Source organism: Heloderma suspectum, chromosome 2 (genome assembly GCF_057233095.1).
Source record: "Heloderma suspectum isolate Gila_16-S chromosome 2, 16-S_ref, whole genome shotgun sequence".
Taxonomy (NCBI): domain Eukaryota; kingdom Metazoa; phylum Chordata; class Lepidosauria; order Squamata; family Helodermatidae; genus Heloderma; species Heloderma suspectum.
The window spans coordinates 18,971,035-18,991,769 of NC_139459.1; the positions used below are offsets into that span (position 1 = coordinate 18,971,035).

The window sequence follows — 20,735 nt, forward strand, 5'->3', positions numbered from 1 at the left end:
AAAGGGTTTTTTTTCTTTAAAACAGCATTGCTTTAAACAAATAGTTTATCGCTCAGGCACACCTAAGACAGCCTTCTTTTGGGAAGCCCCTAGGAAGAGGAAGTGTTTTGGATGAAAGTAAATGGAGATGGATGTTTTCAATTTAAAAACAACACCCACAGTAGGGATGTCAGAGGATTTCTCCACGAATCTCGGGGAGGCTGAATGCCAGCACATTCAGCCCCCCGAAATTGGTGGAGAAACGGTCTGCCCCCCCGGGATGGGACTTACCTTGTTCAAATGTCCCTGGCGGCGGTGGCTCCGGTGGCAGTGCGGCGGCGGTGCGGCGGTGGCAGCTGCGGCGGCCGGTGTTCCGACCAGCTGCCACCGCTGCCATTTCTAAGTAAAAAAACAACAACAACAAACAAATGTGATAGGCTACGTAAAGATTTACATAGCCTATCATGGCTAGATTTTCAAAAAACACCGTGATAGGCTACGTAAATGTTTACGTAGCCTATCATGGCTGACTTAAAAAAAAAAAAGCGTGTACACAAATGGCGGCGCCCATGAGCACCGCCATTTGCGTTCCTTATTATGGCACATGTAGTCTACGTAAACATTTATGTAGACTATGGCGAAAATAAGGGGAACGCAAATAGCGTATACGGCAAAAATAAGGGGAATGCCATTTGCGTACGCGCTTTTTTTTTTTTTAAGTCAGCTGTGATAGGCTACGTAAACATTTACGTAGCCTATCACAGCTGACTACAGGGATGCAAACGGTGGTGGCTACAGCCACCGCCATTTGCATCCCAGCAGGAAAGGAGGTTTCGCGGCCGGAGGGATGGGGCGCCTTCCCCCCGGCCAGAATTTTGGGGGGGGAGGGACGGGGCGCCTCCCCTCTGGCCAGAATTTTTGGGGGAGGGACGGGGCGCCTCCATCCCACCACGAAGCAAGCTTCGGGATCAGGTAAGGGACTTTCGTCCATCCCTACAAACAAGGCAGTGAGCACAATTCATTTTTTTAAAAAAACTTACATATTTATTATCGGAATAGACTACACTGCATTTTTATTTACAAATATTTCACAACTCTTTGAGGACGATGAAAAAAAAGCTGCATGACTGCTGGCACCGCAGGATCTCGTGGTGCCTTTCCTCAGAGGATTCCGTAGCATGGACTGAAGGGAATTCGATCCCATTTCAGTCCATGGCGGAATTCTCTGACATCCCTAGGTGGAGGTGTGTAGTGATGTTCCACCACAGACTCCAGAGGCCAGATTCTTTGGAATCTGACCTCATTGGGTCCGTGGCAGAATTCTCCGCCATTTCTAACTGGAGTGGGAGAAGAGGCAAATTGTGCCCCCCTCCTGACAGAAGGTGCCCCTGCCCCACCTCCTCCAGTGGTTGCTCCAGAGAGCCTTGCCAGCCACTCTCCCACCATAGTGAGAGAGTGGCTGGCAGGGCTCTCTGGAGTAGCCACCCACCCTCTGCTTCTCTCATCTAGAGCCATGCAGGCAGAAGAAGTGGCTGCACAGCTTTTGTGAGAGCTTGCTCAAGTCTCGTGAGACTCGGGCAAGCTCTCACAAGACCCAAGTGGCTGCTTCTTCCAGCCCCATGGCTCTCCATAGAGCTGTTATGGTGGCACAAAAGATAAAGGGGGTGTAGGATGGGGGAAGTCAGTGGGGGATGCAGTTTGGTGATAGCAGTGGGAGGAGGGGAGTGGTGCTGTGACATGTGTTCTTTCCTGTTTCAGGCGGTGCCGGGCTGGTGAGTGCAATAGTGTCCTCCCACTAATGTTCCCCAGCAACTGGTATTCAGACATACTGCTGTCTGGTACTGGAGGTCATATAAACCCATAAAGACTAGTGGCCATTGGTAGTCCAAGAATTAGCCTTAGCCTCTGGGAATAGCCTTCTCCTCTAATCCGATTTTAAAGCTATCCCACTCAGTGGCCATCACTTGTGGTAGCAAGTCCAACGGTTTAACTCTGCGCTGTCTGAAGAAGTCCTTCCTTTCATCTGTCCTGCATCTCTCACCATTCATCTTCATTGAATGACCCACTAGAATGGGTTCTAGTATTATGGTTGCCCTTTTCTGCCCCATTTGGGAAGCCCATTGTGGTTTTCTCCTATTGTTTGGCCCCAATGTCTATCCTTCAGAGATTTACCAACCTCGATGTCTATATAATGCCCATAGTATGGGGAACAAACAGAATGAACTTGAACTCTTAATACAGGAGGGAAATTATGACTTGTTAGGTGTAACTGAGACTTGGTGGGATGACTGTCATGACTGGAACACAGCAGTTGAAGGACATAACTTGTTCAAAAAGAACAGGAGGAACGGAAAGGGAGGTGGGGTTGCACTATATGCGAAAAATACATATATCTGCACAGAAATACAGGAGGATGAGTTTGGTAGCCCCATCGGGTAAAATTAATGGAGCAAAGAATAAAAAGAACATAGTGGTCAGAGTCTACTACCGGCCACCCAATCAAGGAGAAGACGAAGATGAAACTTTTGAAAAGCAAATAGCCGACGTTTCAAGGAAGCATGACTTAGTAGTAATGGGGGACTTCAATTTCCCCGAGATGTGTTGGGAGACAAATTCTGCAAAACATGGCCCTTCCAAGAAATTCCTGACTTGTGTTGCAAATAACTTCCTTATACAGAAAGTAGAGGAAGGAACTAGAGGATCAGCTATCCTTGACTTGATCCTAACCAACAGAAATGACGTGGTAGATAAAGTAGTGGTTACGGGAACTCTGGGGGAAGGTGTTATACTTGAATTCTTGGTTCTAAAGGAAGCAAAAGCCAAGTGTAGCCAAACCCATACCCTGGATTTTAGGAAAGCCAATTTTAATAAACTCAGAACAATGATAAGTAAGGTCTCACGGGAAGCGGCTCTAATGAGAAAAGGAGTCCAAGATGGGTGGGAGTTTTTTTAAAAAGGGAATTCTCAAGGCACAATTACAAACAATTCCAACAAGAAGAAAAGGTGAAAGACAACAGAAGAAGCCATTGTGGCTTCACAAAAAGCTTAGAGATGACCTGAAAACAAAAAAGCCCACATATAGGAAGTGGAAAGAAGGCCAAGCAACACAGGAAGAGTATAGGCAGGTAGCACAGAATTGCAGGGATGGTGTCAGGAAAGCTAAAGATGAGAATGAGCTGAGGTTAGCGAGGGATGCTAAAAGCAACAAAAAGGCTTTCTTCAGATACAGCCATAGTAAAAGAAGAGGAAAGAAATGGTGGTTCAACTATTAAATAAGGATAGCAAAATGATAACAGATGACAAAGAAAAGGCAGACGTGCTCAATTCCTACTCTGGATCAGTCTTCTCCCAAAAGAGAGTCTATGACCCGCCCTAGCAAAGGTGAAGTACAGGCTGAAGGGGGAGGATTGCAGCTTGAGATTGATGGGCATATGGTCAAGGAACACCTAATTACTTTGAATGAGTTCAGATCTCCAGGGCAGATGAACTGCATCCTAGAGTAATAAAGAAACTGGCAGAAGAACTCTCAGAACCACTACCTATTATCTTTGAGAAATCCTGGAGGATGGGTGAACTGCCAGATGACTGGAGGAGGGCTAATGTTGTTCTTATTCTCAAAAAGAATAAAAATGAAGAACCTGGGAACTACTGACCAGTCAGTCTGACATCAATCCCTGGGACAATTCTGGAGCAGATGATAAAGCAATCCATCTGTAAGCACCTTAAAAACAATTCAGTGATTACTCGAAGCCAATGCGGATTTGTCAAGAACAAATCCTGCCAGACGAATCTGATCTAATGTTTGGATCAGGTAACCTCCCTTGTGGAATGTGGGAATGCTGTGGACATAATATACTTCAACTTCAGAAACGCTTTCGACAAAGTGCCCCATGATATGATATCCTGATGAGCATACTAGCTCAAAGTGGGCTAGATGAAACAACAATCAGGTGGATCCACAGTTGGCTACAGAATCGGACTCAAAGAGTGCTTATCAATGGGATCTTCTCAAACTGGGGAGAGGTAATGAGCGGGGTACCTCAGGGCTCAGTCCTGGGCCCAGTGCTCTTCAACATTTGTATTAATGACTTGGAGGAGGAGGTGCAGGGATTCAGGGAATGCTGATCAAATTTACAGATGACACAAAATTATGTGGAATAGCTAATACCTTGGAAGACAGAAACAAAACTCAAAGTGATCTTGATAGACTGGAGCGCTGGGCAGAAAACAACAGAATGACATTTAATATGGATAAATACCAAGTTCTGTACCTAGGAAAAAGAAACCAAATGCACAGTTACAAGATGGGGGATACTTGGCTCAACAACACTACAAGTGAGAAGCATCTTGGAATTGTTGTAGATCACAAGCTGAATGAGCCAACAATGTGGTATGGCTGGAAAAAAGGCAAATGCTGTTTTGGGCTGCATTAATAGAAGCATCGCTTCCAAATCCCAGGAAGTACTAGTTCCCCTCTACTCAGCACTGGTTAGGCCTCAACTGGAGTACTGTGTCCAGTTCTGGGCACCACACTTTAGGAAGGATGCAGACAAACTGGAGAGGGTTCAGAGGAGGGCAGCAAAGATGATCAGGGAACTGGAAACAAAGCCCTATGAAGAGAGACTGAAAGAACTGGGCATGTTTAGCCTAGAGAAAAGAAGACTGAGGGGAGATAGGATAGCATTCTTCAAGTACTTGAAAGGCTGTCGCCGAGAGGAAGGCCAGGATCTCTTTTCGATCATCCTGGATTGCAGGGCATGGAATAATGGGCTCAAGTGACAGGAAGCCAGATTCCAGCTGAACATCAGGAAAAACTTCCTGACTGTCAGAGCAATACGACAATGGAACCAATGACCTAGGGAGGTGGTGGGCTCTCCCACACTGGAGGCGTTCAAGACGAGGCTGGACAGCCACCTGTCAGGGATGCTTTGACTTGGATTCCTGCTTTGAACAGGGGGTTGGATTCAATGGTCATGTAGGCCCCTTCCAACCGTACTATTCAATGCTACTATGCTTCTATGAATGTGGATGATTACAGGGATGTATGAAAGTCACTTACCTGGTCGCGCAGCTTGCTTCGCGGTGGGGGGGGAAGCGCTTCGCTTCTCCCCCCGAAGTTCAGGCCGGGGGGGGAGGCTTCCTGCCTCACCTGGCCGAAATTCAGGCTGGGGGGGAGGCTTCCTGCCTCGCCCGGCCGAAATTCAGGCCGGGGAGAAGCGTCCCGTTTCCCCGGCTGCGAACTTCAAAAGGAAAAAAAAAAAAGCCCCGTGATAGGCTACGTAACGATTTACGTAGCCTATCACGGCTAGATCTGCAAAGTCAGCCATGATAGGCTACGTTAATCGTCACATAGCCTATCACGGGTGACTTAAAAAAAAAAAAAAGCACATACGCAAATGGCGGTCCCCATAGGGAGCCACCATTCGCGTTCCTTATTTGGTCCCTGTAGTCTATGTAAAGATTTACGTAGACTACGTTGAAAATAAGGGCAACGCTATTTGCGTTGCCCTTATTTGCATTGCCCTTATTTTAAAAAAATCTTTACATAGACTACAGGGACCAAATAAGGAACGCGAATGGCAGCTCCCTATGGGGGCCGCTATTAGTGTACGCGCTTTTTTTTTTTTTTAAGTCACCCGTGATAGGCTATGTGACGATTAACATAGCCTATCACGGCTAGATCTGCAAAGTCAGCCATGATAGGCTACGTTAATCGTCACATAGCCTATCACGGGTGACTTAAAAAAAAAAAAAAGCACGTACGCAAATGGCGGCCCCCATAGGGAGCCACCATTCACGTTCCTTATTTGGTCCCTGTAGTCTATGTAAAGATTTACGTAGACTACGGTGAAAATAAGGGCAACGCTATTTGCGTTGCCCTTATTTGCATTGCCCTTATTTAAAAAAAATCCTTACGTAGACTACAGGGACCAAATAAGGAACGCGAATGGCGGCTCCCTATGGGGGCCGCCATTAGCGTACGCGCTTTTTTTTTTTTTAAGTCACCTGTGATAGGCTATGTGACGATTGACGTAGCCTATCATGGCTGACTTTGCAAATCTAGCCATGATAGGCTACGTTAATCGTTACATAGCCTATCACAGGGGCGTTTTTTGTTTTTTGTTTACTTTTCTTGTAATGGCGGCGGCAGCAGCCGGTTGAAAGACCGGCTGCCGCCCCCGCCCCTGATGAAGACCTGCCGAACCGCCACCGGGACCCGCCGCCGGGAGCGACATTCGTAAAAGGTAAGTCCCATCCCGGGGGGGGCGGGGGGGCAAAGAATTTCTCCCGAACCTTCGGAGGACCGAATGCATTGGCACTCGGCCCCCCGAAGTTTCGGGGAGAAATTCTCCCCCATCCCTAGATGATTAATTTAGCTATCATGGCCAATAGCCCTTGCCTTTAGAGCACTGTATTGAATTTTCAAACAGAGTCACTGGGGTTCAGGGTTTCCCAACACACCACATCTTTTGGCTTACACCCCAATCTTAGGGATGGCATGGGTGCCCAATTCAGTCTGGTATTTCAGCAGACTCCCCCCTGCCTGCGCCTGCAAGCCTCTCCCACTGAGCCCCTGCCCCTGCTTGGACAACGCACACACACTTGCCGAGCCACCCACATTCACCTGGGCCCCATCCTCTGGCATTGCAATCACCATTTTACAAAAAACATGGTGATTGCAAATACGCACACATAGCTATATGTGAAATGGCTCCATGAGTTGCTTGTATGCACAAGATTACAGGCGTACGTATCCCATTTGCTCCTGTGATTTTGTGTATATGGGCGATTCACAGTACCATTTTGCAAATAGCTCTATATGTGCCTATTCACAATTGCCATTTTTTTTCACAAAATGACGATCGCGATGCTGGAGGACGAGACCCGAGTGAGTGCAGGTGGGTCAGTGAGCAGGGCGGGGGGTTGAGCACATGTCCAGGGGAGCATCAGTGGGGGCAGGGGCTGGGCTATCACCCACTGCCCGTCCGTCCCTACCCAATCTGCAATGTGGAGAGTCAGTCACACAGCTATGATGAAATGCACTATACGTATTCTCAGAAATATTCTAGAAGTATAGAAGTATATTTTCTTTTTTGTTATGATCTATGCTTTTTGACAAGACATCTTGATTGGCTGACTTTTTGTTGCTTCACACTTCCCAGCATTTAGAATAAGTTCTGGTGCTGAGTCCTGGTGAGTGAGTGGTATCCTGATGAATTTATTTTTTAATAGCACTTTTTGGATCAGTCCAACTGATAACTACCTTGCCTCCATCTCAGTCTTTGACATATGCAGACCAAGGCTAAGATGGATTTAACTCATTTGCCTTTCCTGGGAGTTGACCATATGGCCAATGTTTTCACTCTGCTCCAGCTTCTGTGAGGCTTTGATCCTTCAAGGAGCATCAGATCGTTTGTTTGTTTGTTTGTTTGTTTATTTATTTATTTTCTTAATCACCCATCTGGCTGGTTACCTGGCCACTCTGGGTGATGTACATTGGTACAACAGTTTAAAACAATAAAATTCCACATTAAAATATCGTATTTCTAAAATACCCACCCAAATGCCTGCCTGAACAACCACGTTTTCAATGCATGGCGGAAGCTCATTGAAGAGGGGGCATGGTGAAGTTCCCTAGGGAGGGAGTTCCACACAGTGGGGGCCACCACAGAGAAGGCCCTTTCCTGATTTTAAATGTGCCAAACGATAACTCTGTGAGCAAAAGCTGCCGATTAGGGATGGTGCGGGCTTGTGATTCCATCCAGGAATCTGGCAGAACCCCCGTGCCTGTGCCTGTGCCCCCAAGCTGTGCTTGCCAAGCTGCCCAAAGTCACCTGGGTGTCATCGTTGAGCCCCGTGATTGCCATTTTTCAGAAAAAAATGTCGATCACGAAAAAGGGCATTTTTGCGTACATGCAAAATGGGGCTGTGAATAGCCGATATAGGCAAGATTACAGGCATTTACTTGCCTGTAGCCTTGCGTATATGGGCCACTGATGCCCCCATTTGGGGTATATGCAAATATGCGCATTTTCAAAAATTTGCATATTTGCATATATGTGAATGTGCACATTTTTGCAAGTGCACATTTTTGCAAATGCACATATTGGCATCCATGCAAGTGCACATATTGGCATCCATGCAAAATGGAGCTGTGATTAGCCCATATACGCAAGTTTACAGGCAAGCAAATGCCTGTAATTGTGTCATATGGGCTATTCACGGCCCCATCTTGTGTATATACAAATCTGTGCGTTTTCAAGATCAACATTTTATTTGTCAAAAATTGGCGATCACAGAGCTTGATGAGGCCACCCTGGTGAGTAGTAGGGAGATCGAGCACAGGTCCTGAGCAGGGGCAGGGGGTGCCCAGAGAACTTGGACGGGGGGGGGACATCCACCCATCCCTACTGCCAATATCAGAGAGGTGATTTTCTACCACATGAAGACTGCATTCCTATACATATTTGAGAGTAAGTCAATAGGACTTATTTCTTAGTAGATGTACAGAGAATTGCATTGGACATGCCCTTAATTGTGGGATTACCCTGGTGCACCAGAGTAATACTATTCATTTAAGGATGGGGTGGGGGGGGGATTGACTGCTAAGGTAACTGTTGTAGTTGGTCAGCGGCCACCAAAGAACTAAAGTTCCCTCTTTATCATGATGCCTCTGTATGTATTTGACAGCATGTTCACACAGAAAGTGAGGGAGGCATTTCACCCTTTCTGCTTTCATAAGTCACCTTTGCCACTGCATTATGGGATGCCCTGTTGTAGATATTGATCTGGAGGTGGCTTTTTAACAGCTTTCTGTGGTCATTCAGAGAAGCATGTCACTTTATTTTTATTTATTTATTTATTTATTTATTTAATCAAGCTAAAAGGGGAAATGTTCAATGTTTCTGCTTTGCAAGTTCATATTGGGATTGTTGTGGGAGGAGAGCTCTTAAAATCCTGAGCAGGTGTCAATAACTTCATGTGAGAAGTAGTGTAGATTTTTCCCATCATAGCGGAGGAAATAAGAGAGTGCCTCACTATTTGTTCTTTTGCTCAGCAGTAGTGCAAAGTTAAGAAGTAGATTTGCTACCATGGGAACTCATGCAAACTAGGGATGGCGGAGAATTTCTCCCCGAAACTTCGGGGGGCCGAGCGCCAACGTGTTCAGCCCCCCGAACAAGTTTCGGGGAGAAATTCTCTGTACCCCCCCGCACCCCCCCCAGGATGGGACTTACCTTTCCCGAATGTCCCTCCCGGCAGCGGGTCCGGCCGGCGGTTAGTCGGGTCTTCGTCCGGGGCGGGAGCGGCAGCCGGTCTTTTGACCGGCTGCCACCGCCGCCATTCCAATAAAAGAAAAAAAAAAAACGCCCCCGTGATAGGCTATGTGACGATTAACGTAGCCTATCAGGGCTAGATTTGCAAAGTCAGCCATGATAGGCTACGTAAAACGTCACGTAGCCTATCACGGGTGACTTAAAAAAAAAAAAAGCGCGTACGGCTAATGGCGGCCCCCATAGGGAGCCGCCATTCGCATTCCTTATTTGGTCGCTGTAGTCTACGTAAAGATTTACGTAGACTACAGGGACCAAATAAGGAACGCGAATGGCGGCTCCCTATGGGGGCCGCCATTTGCGTACACGCTTTTTTTTTTTTAAAGTCACCCGTGATAGGCTACGTGACGATTTATGTAGCCTATCACGGCTGACTTTGCAGATCTAGCCGTGATAGGCTACGTTAATTGTCACGTAGCCTATCACGGGGGCGTGTTGTTGTTTTTTTAACTTTTAATTTCGCGGCCGGGTGAGGCGAGGCGCCTCCTCCCTGGCCTGAATTTTGGCCGGGCGAGGCGGGAAGCCTCCCCCCCGGCCTGAACTTCGTGGGGAGAGCAGCAAAGCGCCTCCCCCCAACGTGAAAAGCTGCGAGACCAGGTAAGTGACTTTCATTTACCCCTAATGCAAACAGGTTCAGGATTTATATTTCTATAAAATTACCATGTCCATGAGTCAAGACTGCCATTTCATCAGTGTATGTATGTGTGTGTGTGTGTGTGTGTATATATATATATATATATATATATAGTGTGTGTGTGTGTGTGTGTGTGTGTGAGAGAGAGAGAGAGAGAGAGAGAGAGAGAGAGGATTCTAAGCAAGGTTTAAATCTTAGCAAGGCCCTCTCCTGGATGATTCCTCTGTATTCATAGAATCATAGCATTGAAAGTAGGGATGCTGGATAAAAATGAACTTGGATTTCTAAGAAACTGACGTGTAGAATCCACTGCAGAGCGACCCCCTCAGGCCGCGCGGAGTCTGTAGACTTTTGGATGATTTTTTTTTTATTTTCCTGAAATTTACACATATAAATTTGTAAGAAAATATGTAAGATTCTCCTGAGGAAACATTGAATGGAATGGGGGACAATACGCTAAATGTTACGCACTGAGGTAAATTATGTAAATACTTACATAAATACTGCATGACAAAAAAAAATATTCACATCTGTCTAGGGGCAGACAACGGAACGAAAGGCACCTGACAATCTGCAAAACACAGATGGAGCAGATTTTACACAGTCTGTACATCCCTAGTTGGAATGCTCATCCAGTGCTCATCCAGTCCAACCCTCTGCTCAGTGTAAGATCTGCAATGCAGACTCTACATCCAGAGTCTACTCTGGATGTAGGCCATCTAGGCCATCCAGATGCTACATAAATAGCTCTAGCGAAGAAGAGCCCATCATCAGTATGGGTAGGGATGGATGGACTCACCATCTGAGCTTGGTGGGCTCTCGAGGAGGTGTTGTTGCCGCACACCGGCACAAGCCAGGAGGTGCAAGTCCCTGGAGGGCTTGGCGAGTGGTTCTATTGTGCCCCAGAGCTGTCTGTCCTCCATGCAAGCCTCCATTTTAGAGCTCTGTATTTTTTGTAGAGCACAACGGTGACTGTAAAGAGCCACTTTCCTGATATTATGTTGCAGAAATGGCCCTCTAGGCATGTACAAAAGTCACTTACCTTGAACGAAATTTGATTTGCGGTGGGGGGGAGGCGTTCCGTCCCGCCCCCCAAAATTCTGGTGGGGGGGAGAGGCGCTCCGTCCCTCCCCCCTGAAATTCTGGCTGGGGGGGGAGGCGCTCCGTCCCTCCACCCCCGAATCCTGGCCAGCCGGACCGCAAATGGCAGCGGCCATAGCTGCCGCCGTTTGTGTCCCTGCAGTCAGCCGTGATAGGCTACGTAAATGTTTACGTAGCCTATCATGGCTGAGTAAAAAAAACAAAAACAAAACCGTGCATACGCAAATGGCAGCGCCCATGGGTGCCACCATTTGTGTTCCTTATTTTGGCATGTCTACTCTATGTAAACATTTACGTAGACTACGGCGAAAATAAGGGGAACGCAAATAGCGTAGATGTTACGCTATTTGCATTCCCCTTATTTTCACCGTAGTCTATGTAAATGTTTACGTAGACTAGACGTGCCAAAATAAGGAACGCAAATGGTGGCACCCATGAGCGCCTCCATTTGCATATGCATGGTTTGTTTGTTTGTTTTTTACTCAGCCGTGATAGGCTACGTGAACATTTACATAGCCTATCACGGTATTTTTTAAAAATCTAGCTGTGATAGGCTACATAAATCTTTACGTAGCCTATCACGTTTTTTGTTGTTGTTGTTTTTTACTGGAAATAGCAGCGGCGGCAGCCAGTCAGAAGACCGGCTGCTGCAGCCGCTGCCGCCGAACCGCCGCCAAACCGCCGCCGGAGCCGCCGCCGCCAGGAGTATTCGCCCAAGGTAAGTCCTGTCCCGGGTGGGGGGTGGGGGGGTGGCAGACCATTTCACCACCAATTTCGGGGGGCCGAATGCGATGGCATTCGGTCTCCCCGAGATTCGTGGGGAAATTCTCTGACATCCCTATCTATGGCTGCTGTAAGTGAGCATCATTTACACTTGAAGATCAGTTAACTAAAGCCACACCAGCAAGAAAAAGAAAAGAAAAAAGAAACCCCTAGGTTTACAGCCTTTCCCAATTGTTGTTTTGTCTCTGTTTCTGCAGGCCCATTGAGGTTTCTATCCCAGACAGACTCCGTCACAGCATTTGCAGGAGACACCATTTTGTTAAAATGTGAAGTTGTTGGAGAACCTATGCCTTCAGTCCACTGGCAAAGGAACCAAGAAGACCTGGTTTTGAGTCCTGGTAATACCCGTGTGGCAGTCCTGCCTTCTGGATCTTTACAAATCAGCAGACTTCAAGCAGGGGATGGTGGGATGTATAGATGCCTTGCAACAAATCCTGCCAGTTCAAGAACTGGAAATGAAGCAGAAGTCAGAGTTTTGTCAGGTAAGTAACAAAAGAGAAGGAACCAACAGTGAGCTTGCATGTGCGGCCAGCTCCACTGATCCTAGTCAATGTGTGGCTGGCCCTGCCATTTCCCATCCGCAAGCAGCCCCCACCACTTGCATCAGCGATGTAGTATTTCCAAGAGTAAGCTCAGAAATGAGCGGAAATGCTCATTTCTGGAAGGGGCAGGTCATGTGTGCTTGTTTTTGTGTTACTTGTAAGGATGGACGAAAGTCCCTTACCTGGTCCTGCAGCTGTTTTCGGTGGGGGGGGAGGCGCTTTGGTTCTCCCCCCAAAATTCAGGCTGGGGGGGGAGGCACCCCATCCCTCCCCACCGAAATTCTGGCTGGGGGGGAGCGCCTTGCCTCTCCGGCTACGGAAGAAAAAAAATGTAAAAAAAAAATGTGATAGGCTACGTAACGACTTACGTAGCCTATCACGGCTAGATTTTCAAAGTCAGCCGTGATAGGCTACGTAAATCGTTATGTAACCTATCACGGCTGACTTTGGGGGGAAAAAAAGTCCGTACGCAAATGTCGGCGCCCATGGGCGCTGCCATTTGCGTTCCTTATTTAGGCACGGGTAGTCTACGTAAAGATTTACGTAGACTACGGCGAAAATAAGGGCAACGCAAATAGCTGTAGTCTACGTAAATCTTTACGTAGACTTCCCGTGCCCAAAGAAGGAACGCAAATGGCGGTGCCCATGGGCGCCGCCATTTGCGTACGTGCTTTTTATTTTTCCCCAAAGTCAGCCGTGACAGGCTACGTAACGATTTATGTAGCCTATCACAGCTGACTTTGAAAATCTAGCCGTGATAGGCTACGTAAATCGTTACGTAGCCTATCACGTTTGTTTTTTTTTTTACTTTACTGGGAAATGGCGGCAGCGGCAGCCGGTCGGAAAACCGGCTGCCGCTGCCACCGCCCCTGAAACGCTGCCTCAACGCCGCCGGGACCCGCCACCAAGAGGGACATTCGCGCGAGGTAAGTCCCATCCCGGGGGGGGGCGGGGGGGTGTCAGAGAATTTCTCCACCAATTTCGGGGGGCCGAATGCATTGGCATTCAGCCTCCCGGAGATTCGTGGAGAAATTCTCCGACATCCCTAGTTACTTGTAGTGATGGTTCACAAAGAAGATAAATGGGTTCTCAGGATGCAAAAATAAATTTCTTATAGGACTTTATTATAGGCTTCTTATAATGAATTTATTTTTGCATCCTGAGAACTTGTTTCTCTTCTTTGTGATCTACTTGGATGCTCATCTCCTTCTGTTTTCTTACTTTTAGTGATGCCACTGAAATTTGATAATATGCAGCTCAACATGCATATATACCTAACATAATGTGAACATAGTCCAAAAGAAATTCTGTTGCCCTTGAAAATGCACATCTTTTTGCAATTTAAATTATCATTTGCAGATGTACCTGTTTGGAGTCTTCAAATTCTATAAATGTGATTTTTACAAAAATATGTCACATGGGATCTGTGAGAAAGCAGGCAAAAAAACAAAAACAAAAAACCAAACCTGGAGCATTTGTGTATATGCAGGGGTGGAGAAGGATGCTATGCCTTATGAAAAAACTTACCAACCAATACATGGCCTTCCTCAAAGATTGATTTTTGAATCAATCAGTCCCTCTTTCGCTCACCCTATCAGGAATCTGCACTATCACTTAATGGGATTGAGCTTGTACCTGGAGAGAATGGAACATCAACTGAAAGGTCCACCACCCCACAGCAATAGGCACCTTCTTTCAGATGGTAACTGTCACCTTTCTGGTAGCTGCCACTGCTTCCTCCCCACATGTCAGGACTCAAGCCTTCCCGCCATGTGTGTAGTCAAACGAAGAAGTTGATCTCCAAGTAAATAGGCTTTATTATGAAAAGTAAGCAGTCTAACAGCAATTCAGGTTACAGTCCTGGTCACTTTCCGACAACCCAAGGCTAAGATCTTTGATTAAGCTGACACACAGCTAGATAGCTTAGCTAAAGATCTCTTTTAGGGATGAACAGCAGTAGATGAGAAAGTTGTTGCAATTCTGACAATACTCTATAGCACAGAAGCTGAATGGCTTCCCCAGTCCCACCCTCAGTGTTCCCCTAGAGACTTCCAGTGATAGGCTAACCTGGTAGACTGCCTTAGTTCTTTACACTGCTCCTCCCTCTTGACTTTCTGTCTGATCCATGCACCTGTCATGCTCACCTCCCCGCTTCAGTGAGTTGTTGGGTTCCCACAGAAAGAGGAGTTATGGTTGGGCTGTGATCTAATGGATTAGCCTGCCTGTCGGAAGATTCCTCCCTGTCTGTCTTGCCATGTCCTCTTTGAGGCCTGGTTTCCTCCCCCTTGCCCTCTCCCGCTTCGTCATCAGTCTCTGAGTGATTAGCCTGATCTAACTGATCTCTGATCTAAGTGATTAGCCTGCCCGTCAGAAGATTCTTCCCTGTCTCTCTCTCCATGAGCTCTTTGAGGCTAGGGATGTACGAAAGGTAACTTACCTTTCGCGGATTATGTTTATGGTTGGGGGGGAGGCGTTCCATCCCTCCCCCCGGAATCCTCGCTGGGACGGGAGGCACTCCGTTCCTCCCCCCCCCCGAAATCCTGGCTGGCCAGCTGTGCTCCGCAGCGATTCTGCGGAGCCGCCGGCCGGCTCCGCCAGCAGCCAGACATCCGGCCGCTGGCTAGCAGGGACACAAATGGCAGTGGCCATAGCCACCGCCGTTTACGTCCCTGCAGTCAGCCATGATAGGCTACGTAAATGTTTACGTAGCCTATCACGGCTGACTTAAAACAAACAAACAAACACGCGCGTACGCAAATGGCGGCGGCCATGGCCGCCGCCATTTGCGTTCCTTATTTTGGCACGTCTTAGTCTACATAAACATTTACATAGACTAAGACAGCGAAAATAAGGGGAACGCAAATAGCGTAGCATCTACGCTATTTGCGTTCCCCTTATTTTCGCCATCTTAGTCTACGTAAATGTTTATGTAGACTAAGACGTGCCAAAATAAGGAACGCAAATGGCGGCGGCCATGGCCACAGCCATTTGCGTATGCTTTTTTTTTTTTAAAGTCAGCCGTGATAGGCTACGTAAACATTTACATAGCCTATCACGTTTTTTTTTTTTTTAAACCTAGCCATGATAGGCTACGTAAATCTTTATGTAGCCTATCACGTTTTGTTTTATTTAACTGGAAATGGCGGCAGCGGTGGCAGCTGGTCGGAAGACTGGCCGCCGCAGCTGCCGCTGCCGCACTGCCGCTGCAGCCGCCAGGAAGATCCGCGTGAGGTAAGTCTCGTCCTGGGGTGACGGGGGGTGGCAGGCCGTTCCGCCACCAATTTCAGGGGGCCGAATGCGCTGGCATTCAGCCTTCCTGAGATCTGTGGCGGAATGTTCGTACATCCCTATTTGAGGCCTGGTTTCCTCCTCCTTGCCCTCGCCTCCTTCATCATCAGTCTCTGAGTCTTCTTACCCGGTTTCTGCAGGGAGTCTGGACCCATTCTCGATACCACACTGCAATCCTCAAATGGCACAAATCTGCAGTTACCTTCACCACCACCCACCCACGTGCCAAAGGGAGCCAATTTAGAACTGGAGATACTCTTGGAGTTATGTGGTCTGTATTTTTAAGTGAAGCAACCAGATTTGCACAGTCTGGACTAATACATTTATCAGAATGCATTTATTCTTCCATTTTCCCAATTTTGCAATGCAGTTCTCAGCTAAAATTACTACCAAAATGTGTATAAATTGCATATTTTAAGGATAAAAGGCATACAAAATGCATATTTTGTGGGAAATACATTAAAATACTGCACACTTTCAGGTTTAAAACTAACCAACGAACTCTACTGATAGATATGAAATGTGATGGAATGGATGTATGATTGAACACATGCAAAACTGAAACAGACCAGAAAAGACTGATCCACCCATCTATATTTAGAACTCCTGAAAAATAATCATCAGTTTTTTGAGCATTGGATCAGAATGGCCCAGTTATGGTTTGAGCAGAGTGTGGGTGGGAAGGCAGGACATATCGACCATCATATCTGTTCTGTTCTTTAGAAAGGGAATTTTCTGCTCACAAACAGAACTTGTTCATTCTCCCAGCCTCTTATATATCTCTGTCTATATAAACATGTGGGAGACCTTCGCTATGACTTCCACAGGAATTTCTGCCTTGCTACGAAGCAGGGATCGAATCGATGAAGGAACATTGTTCATGATCACCAGGATATTCCACACATCATCCTGCCACTCATTTGGCCCGATTCCCATTCACGGTTGTGACTGCAGCTTGCTCTGTGTGAACTGGAAACATGAGCAAATCAAGCAGCAATTGAACCAGAGATTTGCACAAGTTTCCCCAAATTTGCACCACTTTCTTCCACAGGCGAAAGCGGGGCTGATTCAGTCTACAAAGGAAACTTGTGCACATTAGGAAATGTGTAAAAATTGAACTGGGAGTCAGGAACGAGATGAAAGCGGGCATGTGTTGACAGTTCATGAATATTTCTGTGGACAAGTTCTCATGTTCTCATTTGGAGCTTCCAATGGGGCATGCATACATGTTTTGCAAGCAAAAATGAAATTCTCATACATATCTACCAAAAAGTAACATGAGGTGTTTGGGGAAATTTATCCACAGAAGCAAATATGTAATTTTTTTAATGAGATTTGATTTTGTGATTTGTGATTTTTGATTTTTGATTTTGTGATTTTGATTTTTGTGATTTTTGATTTTTTGATGTGTGATTTTTTGAGATTGTTGTGATTGTTGTGATTGTTGTGATTGTTGTGATTGTTGTGATTTTTTATTTTTTATTTTTGTAATTTTTTATTTTTTATTTTGAAATTTTCATTTGATTGTGTGGTTTTCATTTTGATTTTCATTTGATTTTGTGATTTTCAATATGTGATTTTCATGAGAGCACAAGGAGAGCCCTGCTGGATCAGGACAAAGGCCTGTTGCATTTATTTATTTATTTATGCTACTTTTATATCACTTAATTAGGGATGTACAAAAATCAGTTACCTGTTCGTGGATTATGTTTATGGTGGATGGGAGGCATTCTGTCCCTCCCCCCGGAATCCTGGAAGGGGGGGAGGTGCTCTGTTCCTCCCCCCTGGAATCCTCCATGGCTGGCTGTGCTTTGTGGCAGCTCCATGGAGCAGCCAGCCAGGCCCAGACAGGCCAGAGCTGCCTGCAGCCAGATTTCCGGCCGCGGAGGGCTCTGGGGGAAAAAACACACACCCGCGTATGCAAATGGCCCCCGCCATTTGCGTTCCTTATTTTTGACGTCTTAATCTACGTAAATATTTACATAGACTAAGACGGCAAAAATAAGGGGAATGCAAATAGCGTAGCGGATGCTATTTGCATTCCCCTTATTTTCGCCATCTTAGTCTACATAATTATTTACATAGACTAAGACGGCCCAAAATAAGGAACGCTTTTTTTTTTTTTACCCAGTCATTTTAAGCTACGTAAAAACTTACATAGCCTATCACGTGTGTAAAAAAACCAAAAAAACTGCAAATGGCGGCGGCAGCATCCGGTCGGAAGACCAGCTGCCGCAGCCGCCACCACCAAAGCCTCCGCCGGAGGCACCACCGCCAGGAAGATCCACCCCAGGGAAGTCTCGTCCTGGGGGGATCCACGGGGGGGCGGGGGGGCAGGCCATTCCGCCACAGATTTTGGGGGGCCAAATGCACTGGCATTCGGCCTCCCCAAGATCCATGGTGGAATTCTCTGCCATCCCTGCACTTAATGTTCTAAAATCTTTAAGCAGTCCATACTATAGTACACATATAATTAGAGGTGCATGAAAGTCACTTACCTGGTCTCGCAGCTTGCTTCGCGGTGGGGGGGAGGCGCTTTGCTGCTCCCCCCGAAGTTCAGGCTGGGGGGGGAGGCTTCCCTCCTCGCCCGGCCAAAATTCAGGCCGGGGAGAAGCACCCCGTCTCCCCGGCCACGAACTTCAAAAGAAAAGAAAAGAAAAAAACGCCCCTGTGATAGGCTACGTAAAGATTAACGTAGCCTATCACAGCTAGATCTGCAAAGTCAGCCATGATAGGCTACGTTAATCGTTACGTAGCCTATCACAGGGGCGTTTTTTTTTTATTTTGGTTGTAATGGCGGCGGCGGCAGCCGGTCAAAAGACCGGCTGCCGCCCCCGCCCCTGACGAAGACCCGACGAACCGCCCCCGGGACCCGCCGCTGGGAGGGACATTCGTGAAAGGTAAGTCCCATCCCGGGAGGGGGGCGGGGGCGGGGGGTGGAGAATTTCTCCCCGAACAACCTTCGGAGGACCGAATGCATTGGCACTCAGTCCCCCGAAGTTTTGGGGAGAAATTCTCCCGCATCCCTACATATAATACAGTATAAAAACCATTACAGAAACAGTGTAAGGGCAATGTAAAATAATAAATCATGAAAAACATTACAAAACTAAAATGGAACAGCAACTTCATCCATTACTGGTCATGGAAAGCCTGTGTAAACAAATATGTCTTCAAGGGGTGCTTAAACCTTGTCACATTACCCCTGTTTCCCATCTAGTTTTTACCAGTTTATGAGTGCTTGCTGCAGAAGCATATAGTGGGGCAGGTGTGGAAGCAATAACTAGACAAAGGTTGAGATGGGTTTCAAATAGCCAGAGCTCTTTATTCCTGGTGGGCAAACCTACCTCAAATCAATTCGTTATTTCCTTGGAAAGCAACAAATTTATTCATGTAATCTCAGATTACAGTGCTCCTTTAATTTGAGATCCCATTCTGTGTATACTGATTTTTGTGCATGAGCAATATCAAACTGCATATTGGGAGCTATAGTCTGGAATCGCACAATGTGTCATACATCATGCATCACCACATTAAGTACGTGTCATGACATCATGCATCACCATATGTTTCTGATTGGTTATTTCTAGGAATGTACGAAAGTCACTTACCTTTCCACGGATTATGTTGATGGGGGGGGGGGAGGCGATCCGTTCCTCCCCCCCAGAATCCTTCACGGCCGGCTGTGCTCCGTGGCAGCTCCGCGGAACAGCTGGCCAGGCCCAGGCCAGAGCCATCTGCAGCCGGATTTCCGGCCACGGAGGGCTCTGGGTAAAAAAAAAAAACACGTATGCAAATGGCGGCAGCTACAGTCACCGCCATTTGCGTTCCTTATTTTTGGCCATCTTAGTCTATGTAAATATTTACGTAGGCTAAAACGGTGAATCAAAAAGGGACGCAAATAGCACCCGCTACGCTATTTGCATTCCCCTTTATTTTTGCCATCGTAGTCTACGTAAATATTTATGTAGACTAAGACGGCCAAAAAGGAGGAACGCAAATGGCGGCGGCCGTAGCCGCCACCATTTGTGTACGCGGTTTGTTTGTTTTTTCACTCAGCCATGATAGGCTACGTAAATATTTATGTAGCCTATCACATCTTGTAAAAAAACCAAAATGACAAGACTGCAAATGGCGGCGGCAGCAGCCGGTTGGAAGACCAGCCGCTGCCGCCACAGCCGCCGCCAGAGCCGCTGCCACCCAGAACATCCACCCCAGGTAAGTTTCGTCCCGGGGGGGATCCGCGGGGGGGGCGGGGGGATGTCAGGCCATTCTGCCACAGAGTTCATTGCATTCGGCCTCACCGAGAACCGTGGTGGAATTCTCTGACATCCCTAGTTATTTCCATGTGGCCTTTCTACTCTGTATGTAATGTTCATTTGCTCTCGCCGATCTGTATATGAAGGAGAGATATATGGATCAGTGTATAGAAGTGTATACAACCTATGTAGCTGTTTCTTTGGGCATGACTGGTTTGTGTAAAGAGTTTAAATGCCAGCCTTTCTTTCAAGGGTTAAAGTGAAATAATCAAATGTCCTCCTGAAAGAAAAGGGTTAAACCAACTCAGTGCATGCACAGAAATGCCATAATTTAGATATAGACTGTGCATGCTCTGAAGCACGCAATCTATTCCAAAATTAATAAAGAATCTGTAAGACAGAAATCCAAGCTTGCTACAAAGGTGAACATTACAAATATGCAAGTTTCTACCAATGAGCTAACTAATTACGAGATTTGGTGGCACCATTACTCTTCATTGGCTAGAGCTCACAGGTTTTGGAATGGCATGCAGTAAGGATCCAGCCATCAAGCAGCCCATCTGCTGACTAATACCACCAGCCCAGCTCACCTGATAGGATAAGCATTGGTGGGAGTGACAGGAAACTCAGTCCCATCATGGCACAAAGTGATCCCTTGCCCCCCCCCTTTTTGTGATCTGGGTAGGTGTCAGGCATGAAGGCCCCTGAGTTAGCTGGGGTCTTGAAGAGATACCCCAATAGGGATGTCAGAGAATTCCGCCACGGATCTCGGTGAGGCTGAATGCCAGTGCATTTGGCCCCCCGAACTCCGTTGGGG

The 20,735-nt window shown here is 46.9% G+C and overlaps 1 protein-coding gene across 1 annotated transcript in view; it reads left to right on the forward strand.

Annotated features, from left to right (window-relative positions):
* DCC (DCC netrin 1 receptor) overlaps window positions 1-20,735 on the forward strand; it is a 1,145,836-nt gene that overhangs the window by 262,932 nt on the left and 862,169 nt on the right. Inside the window, exon 7 of the mRNA XM_084829640.1 lies at window positions 12,027-12,311. Coding sequence (XP_084685766.1) covers window positions 12,027-12,311 — 285 coding nt within the window. The remainder of the gene's footprint in view (window positions 1-12,026; window positions 12,312-20,735) is intronic.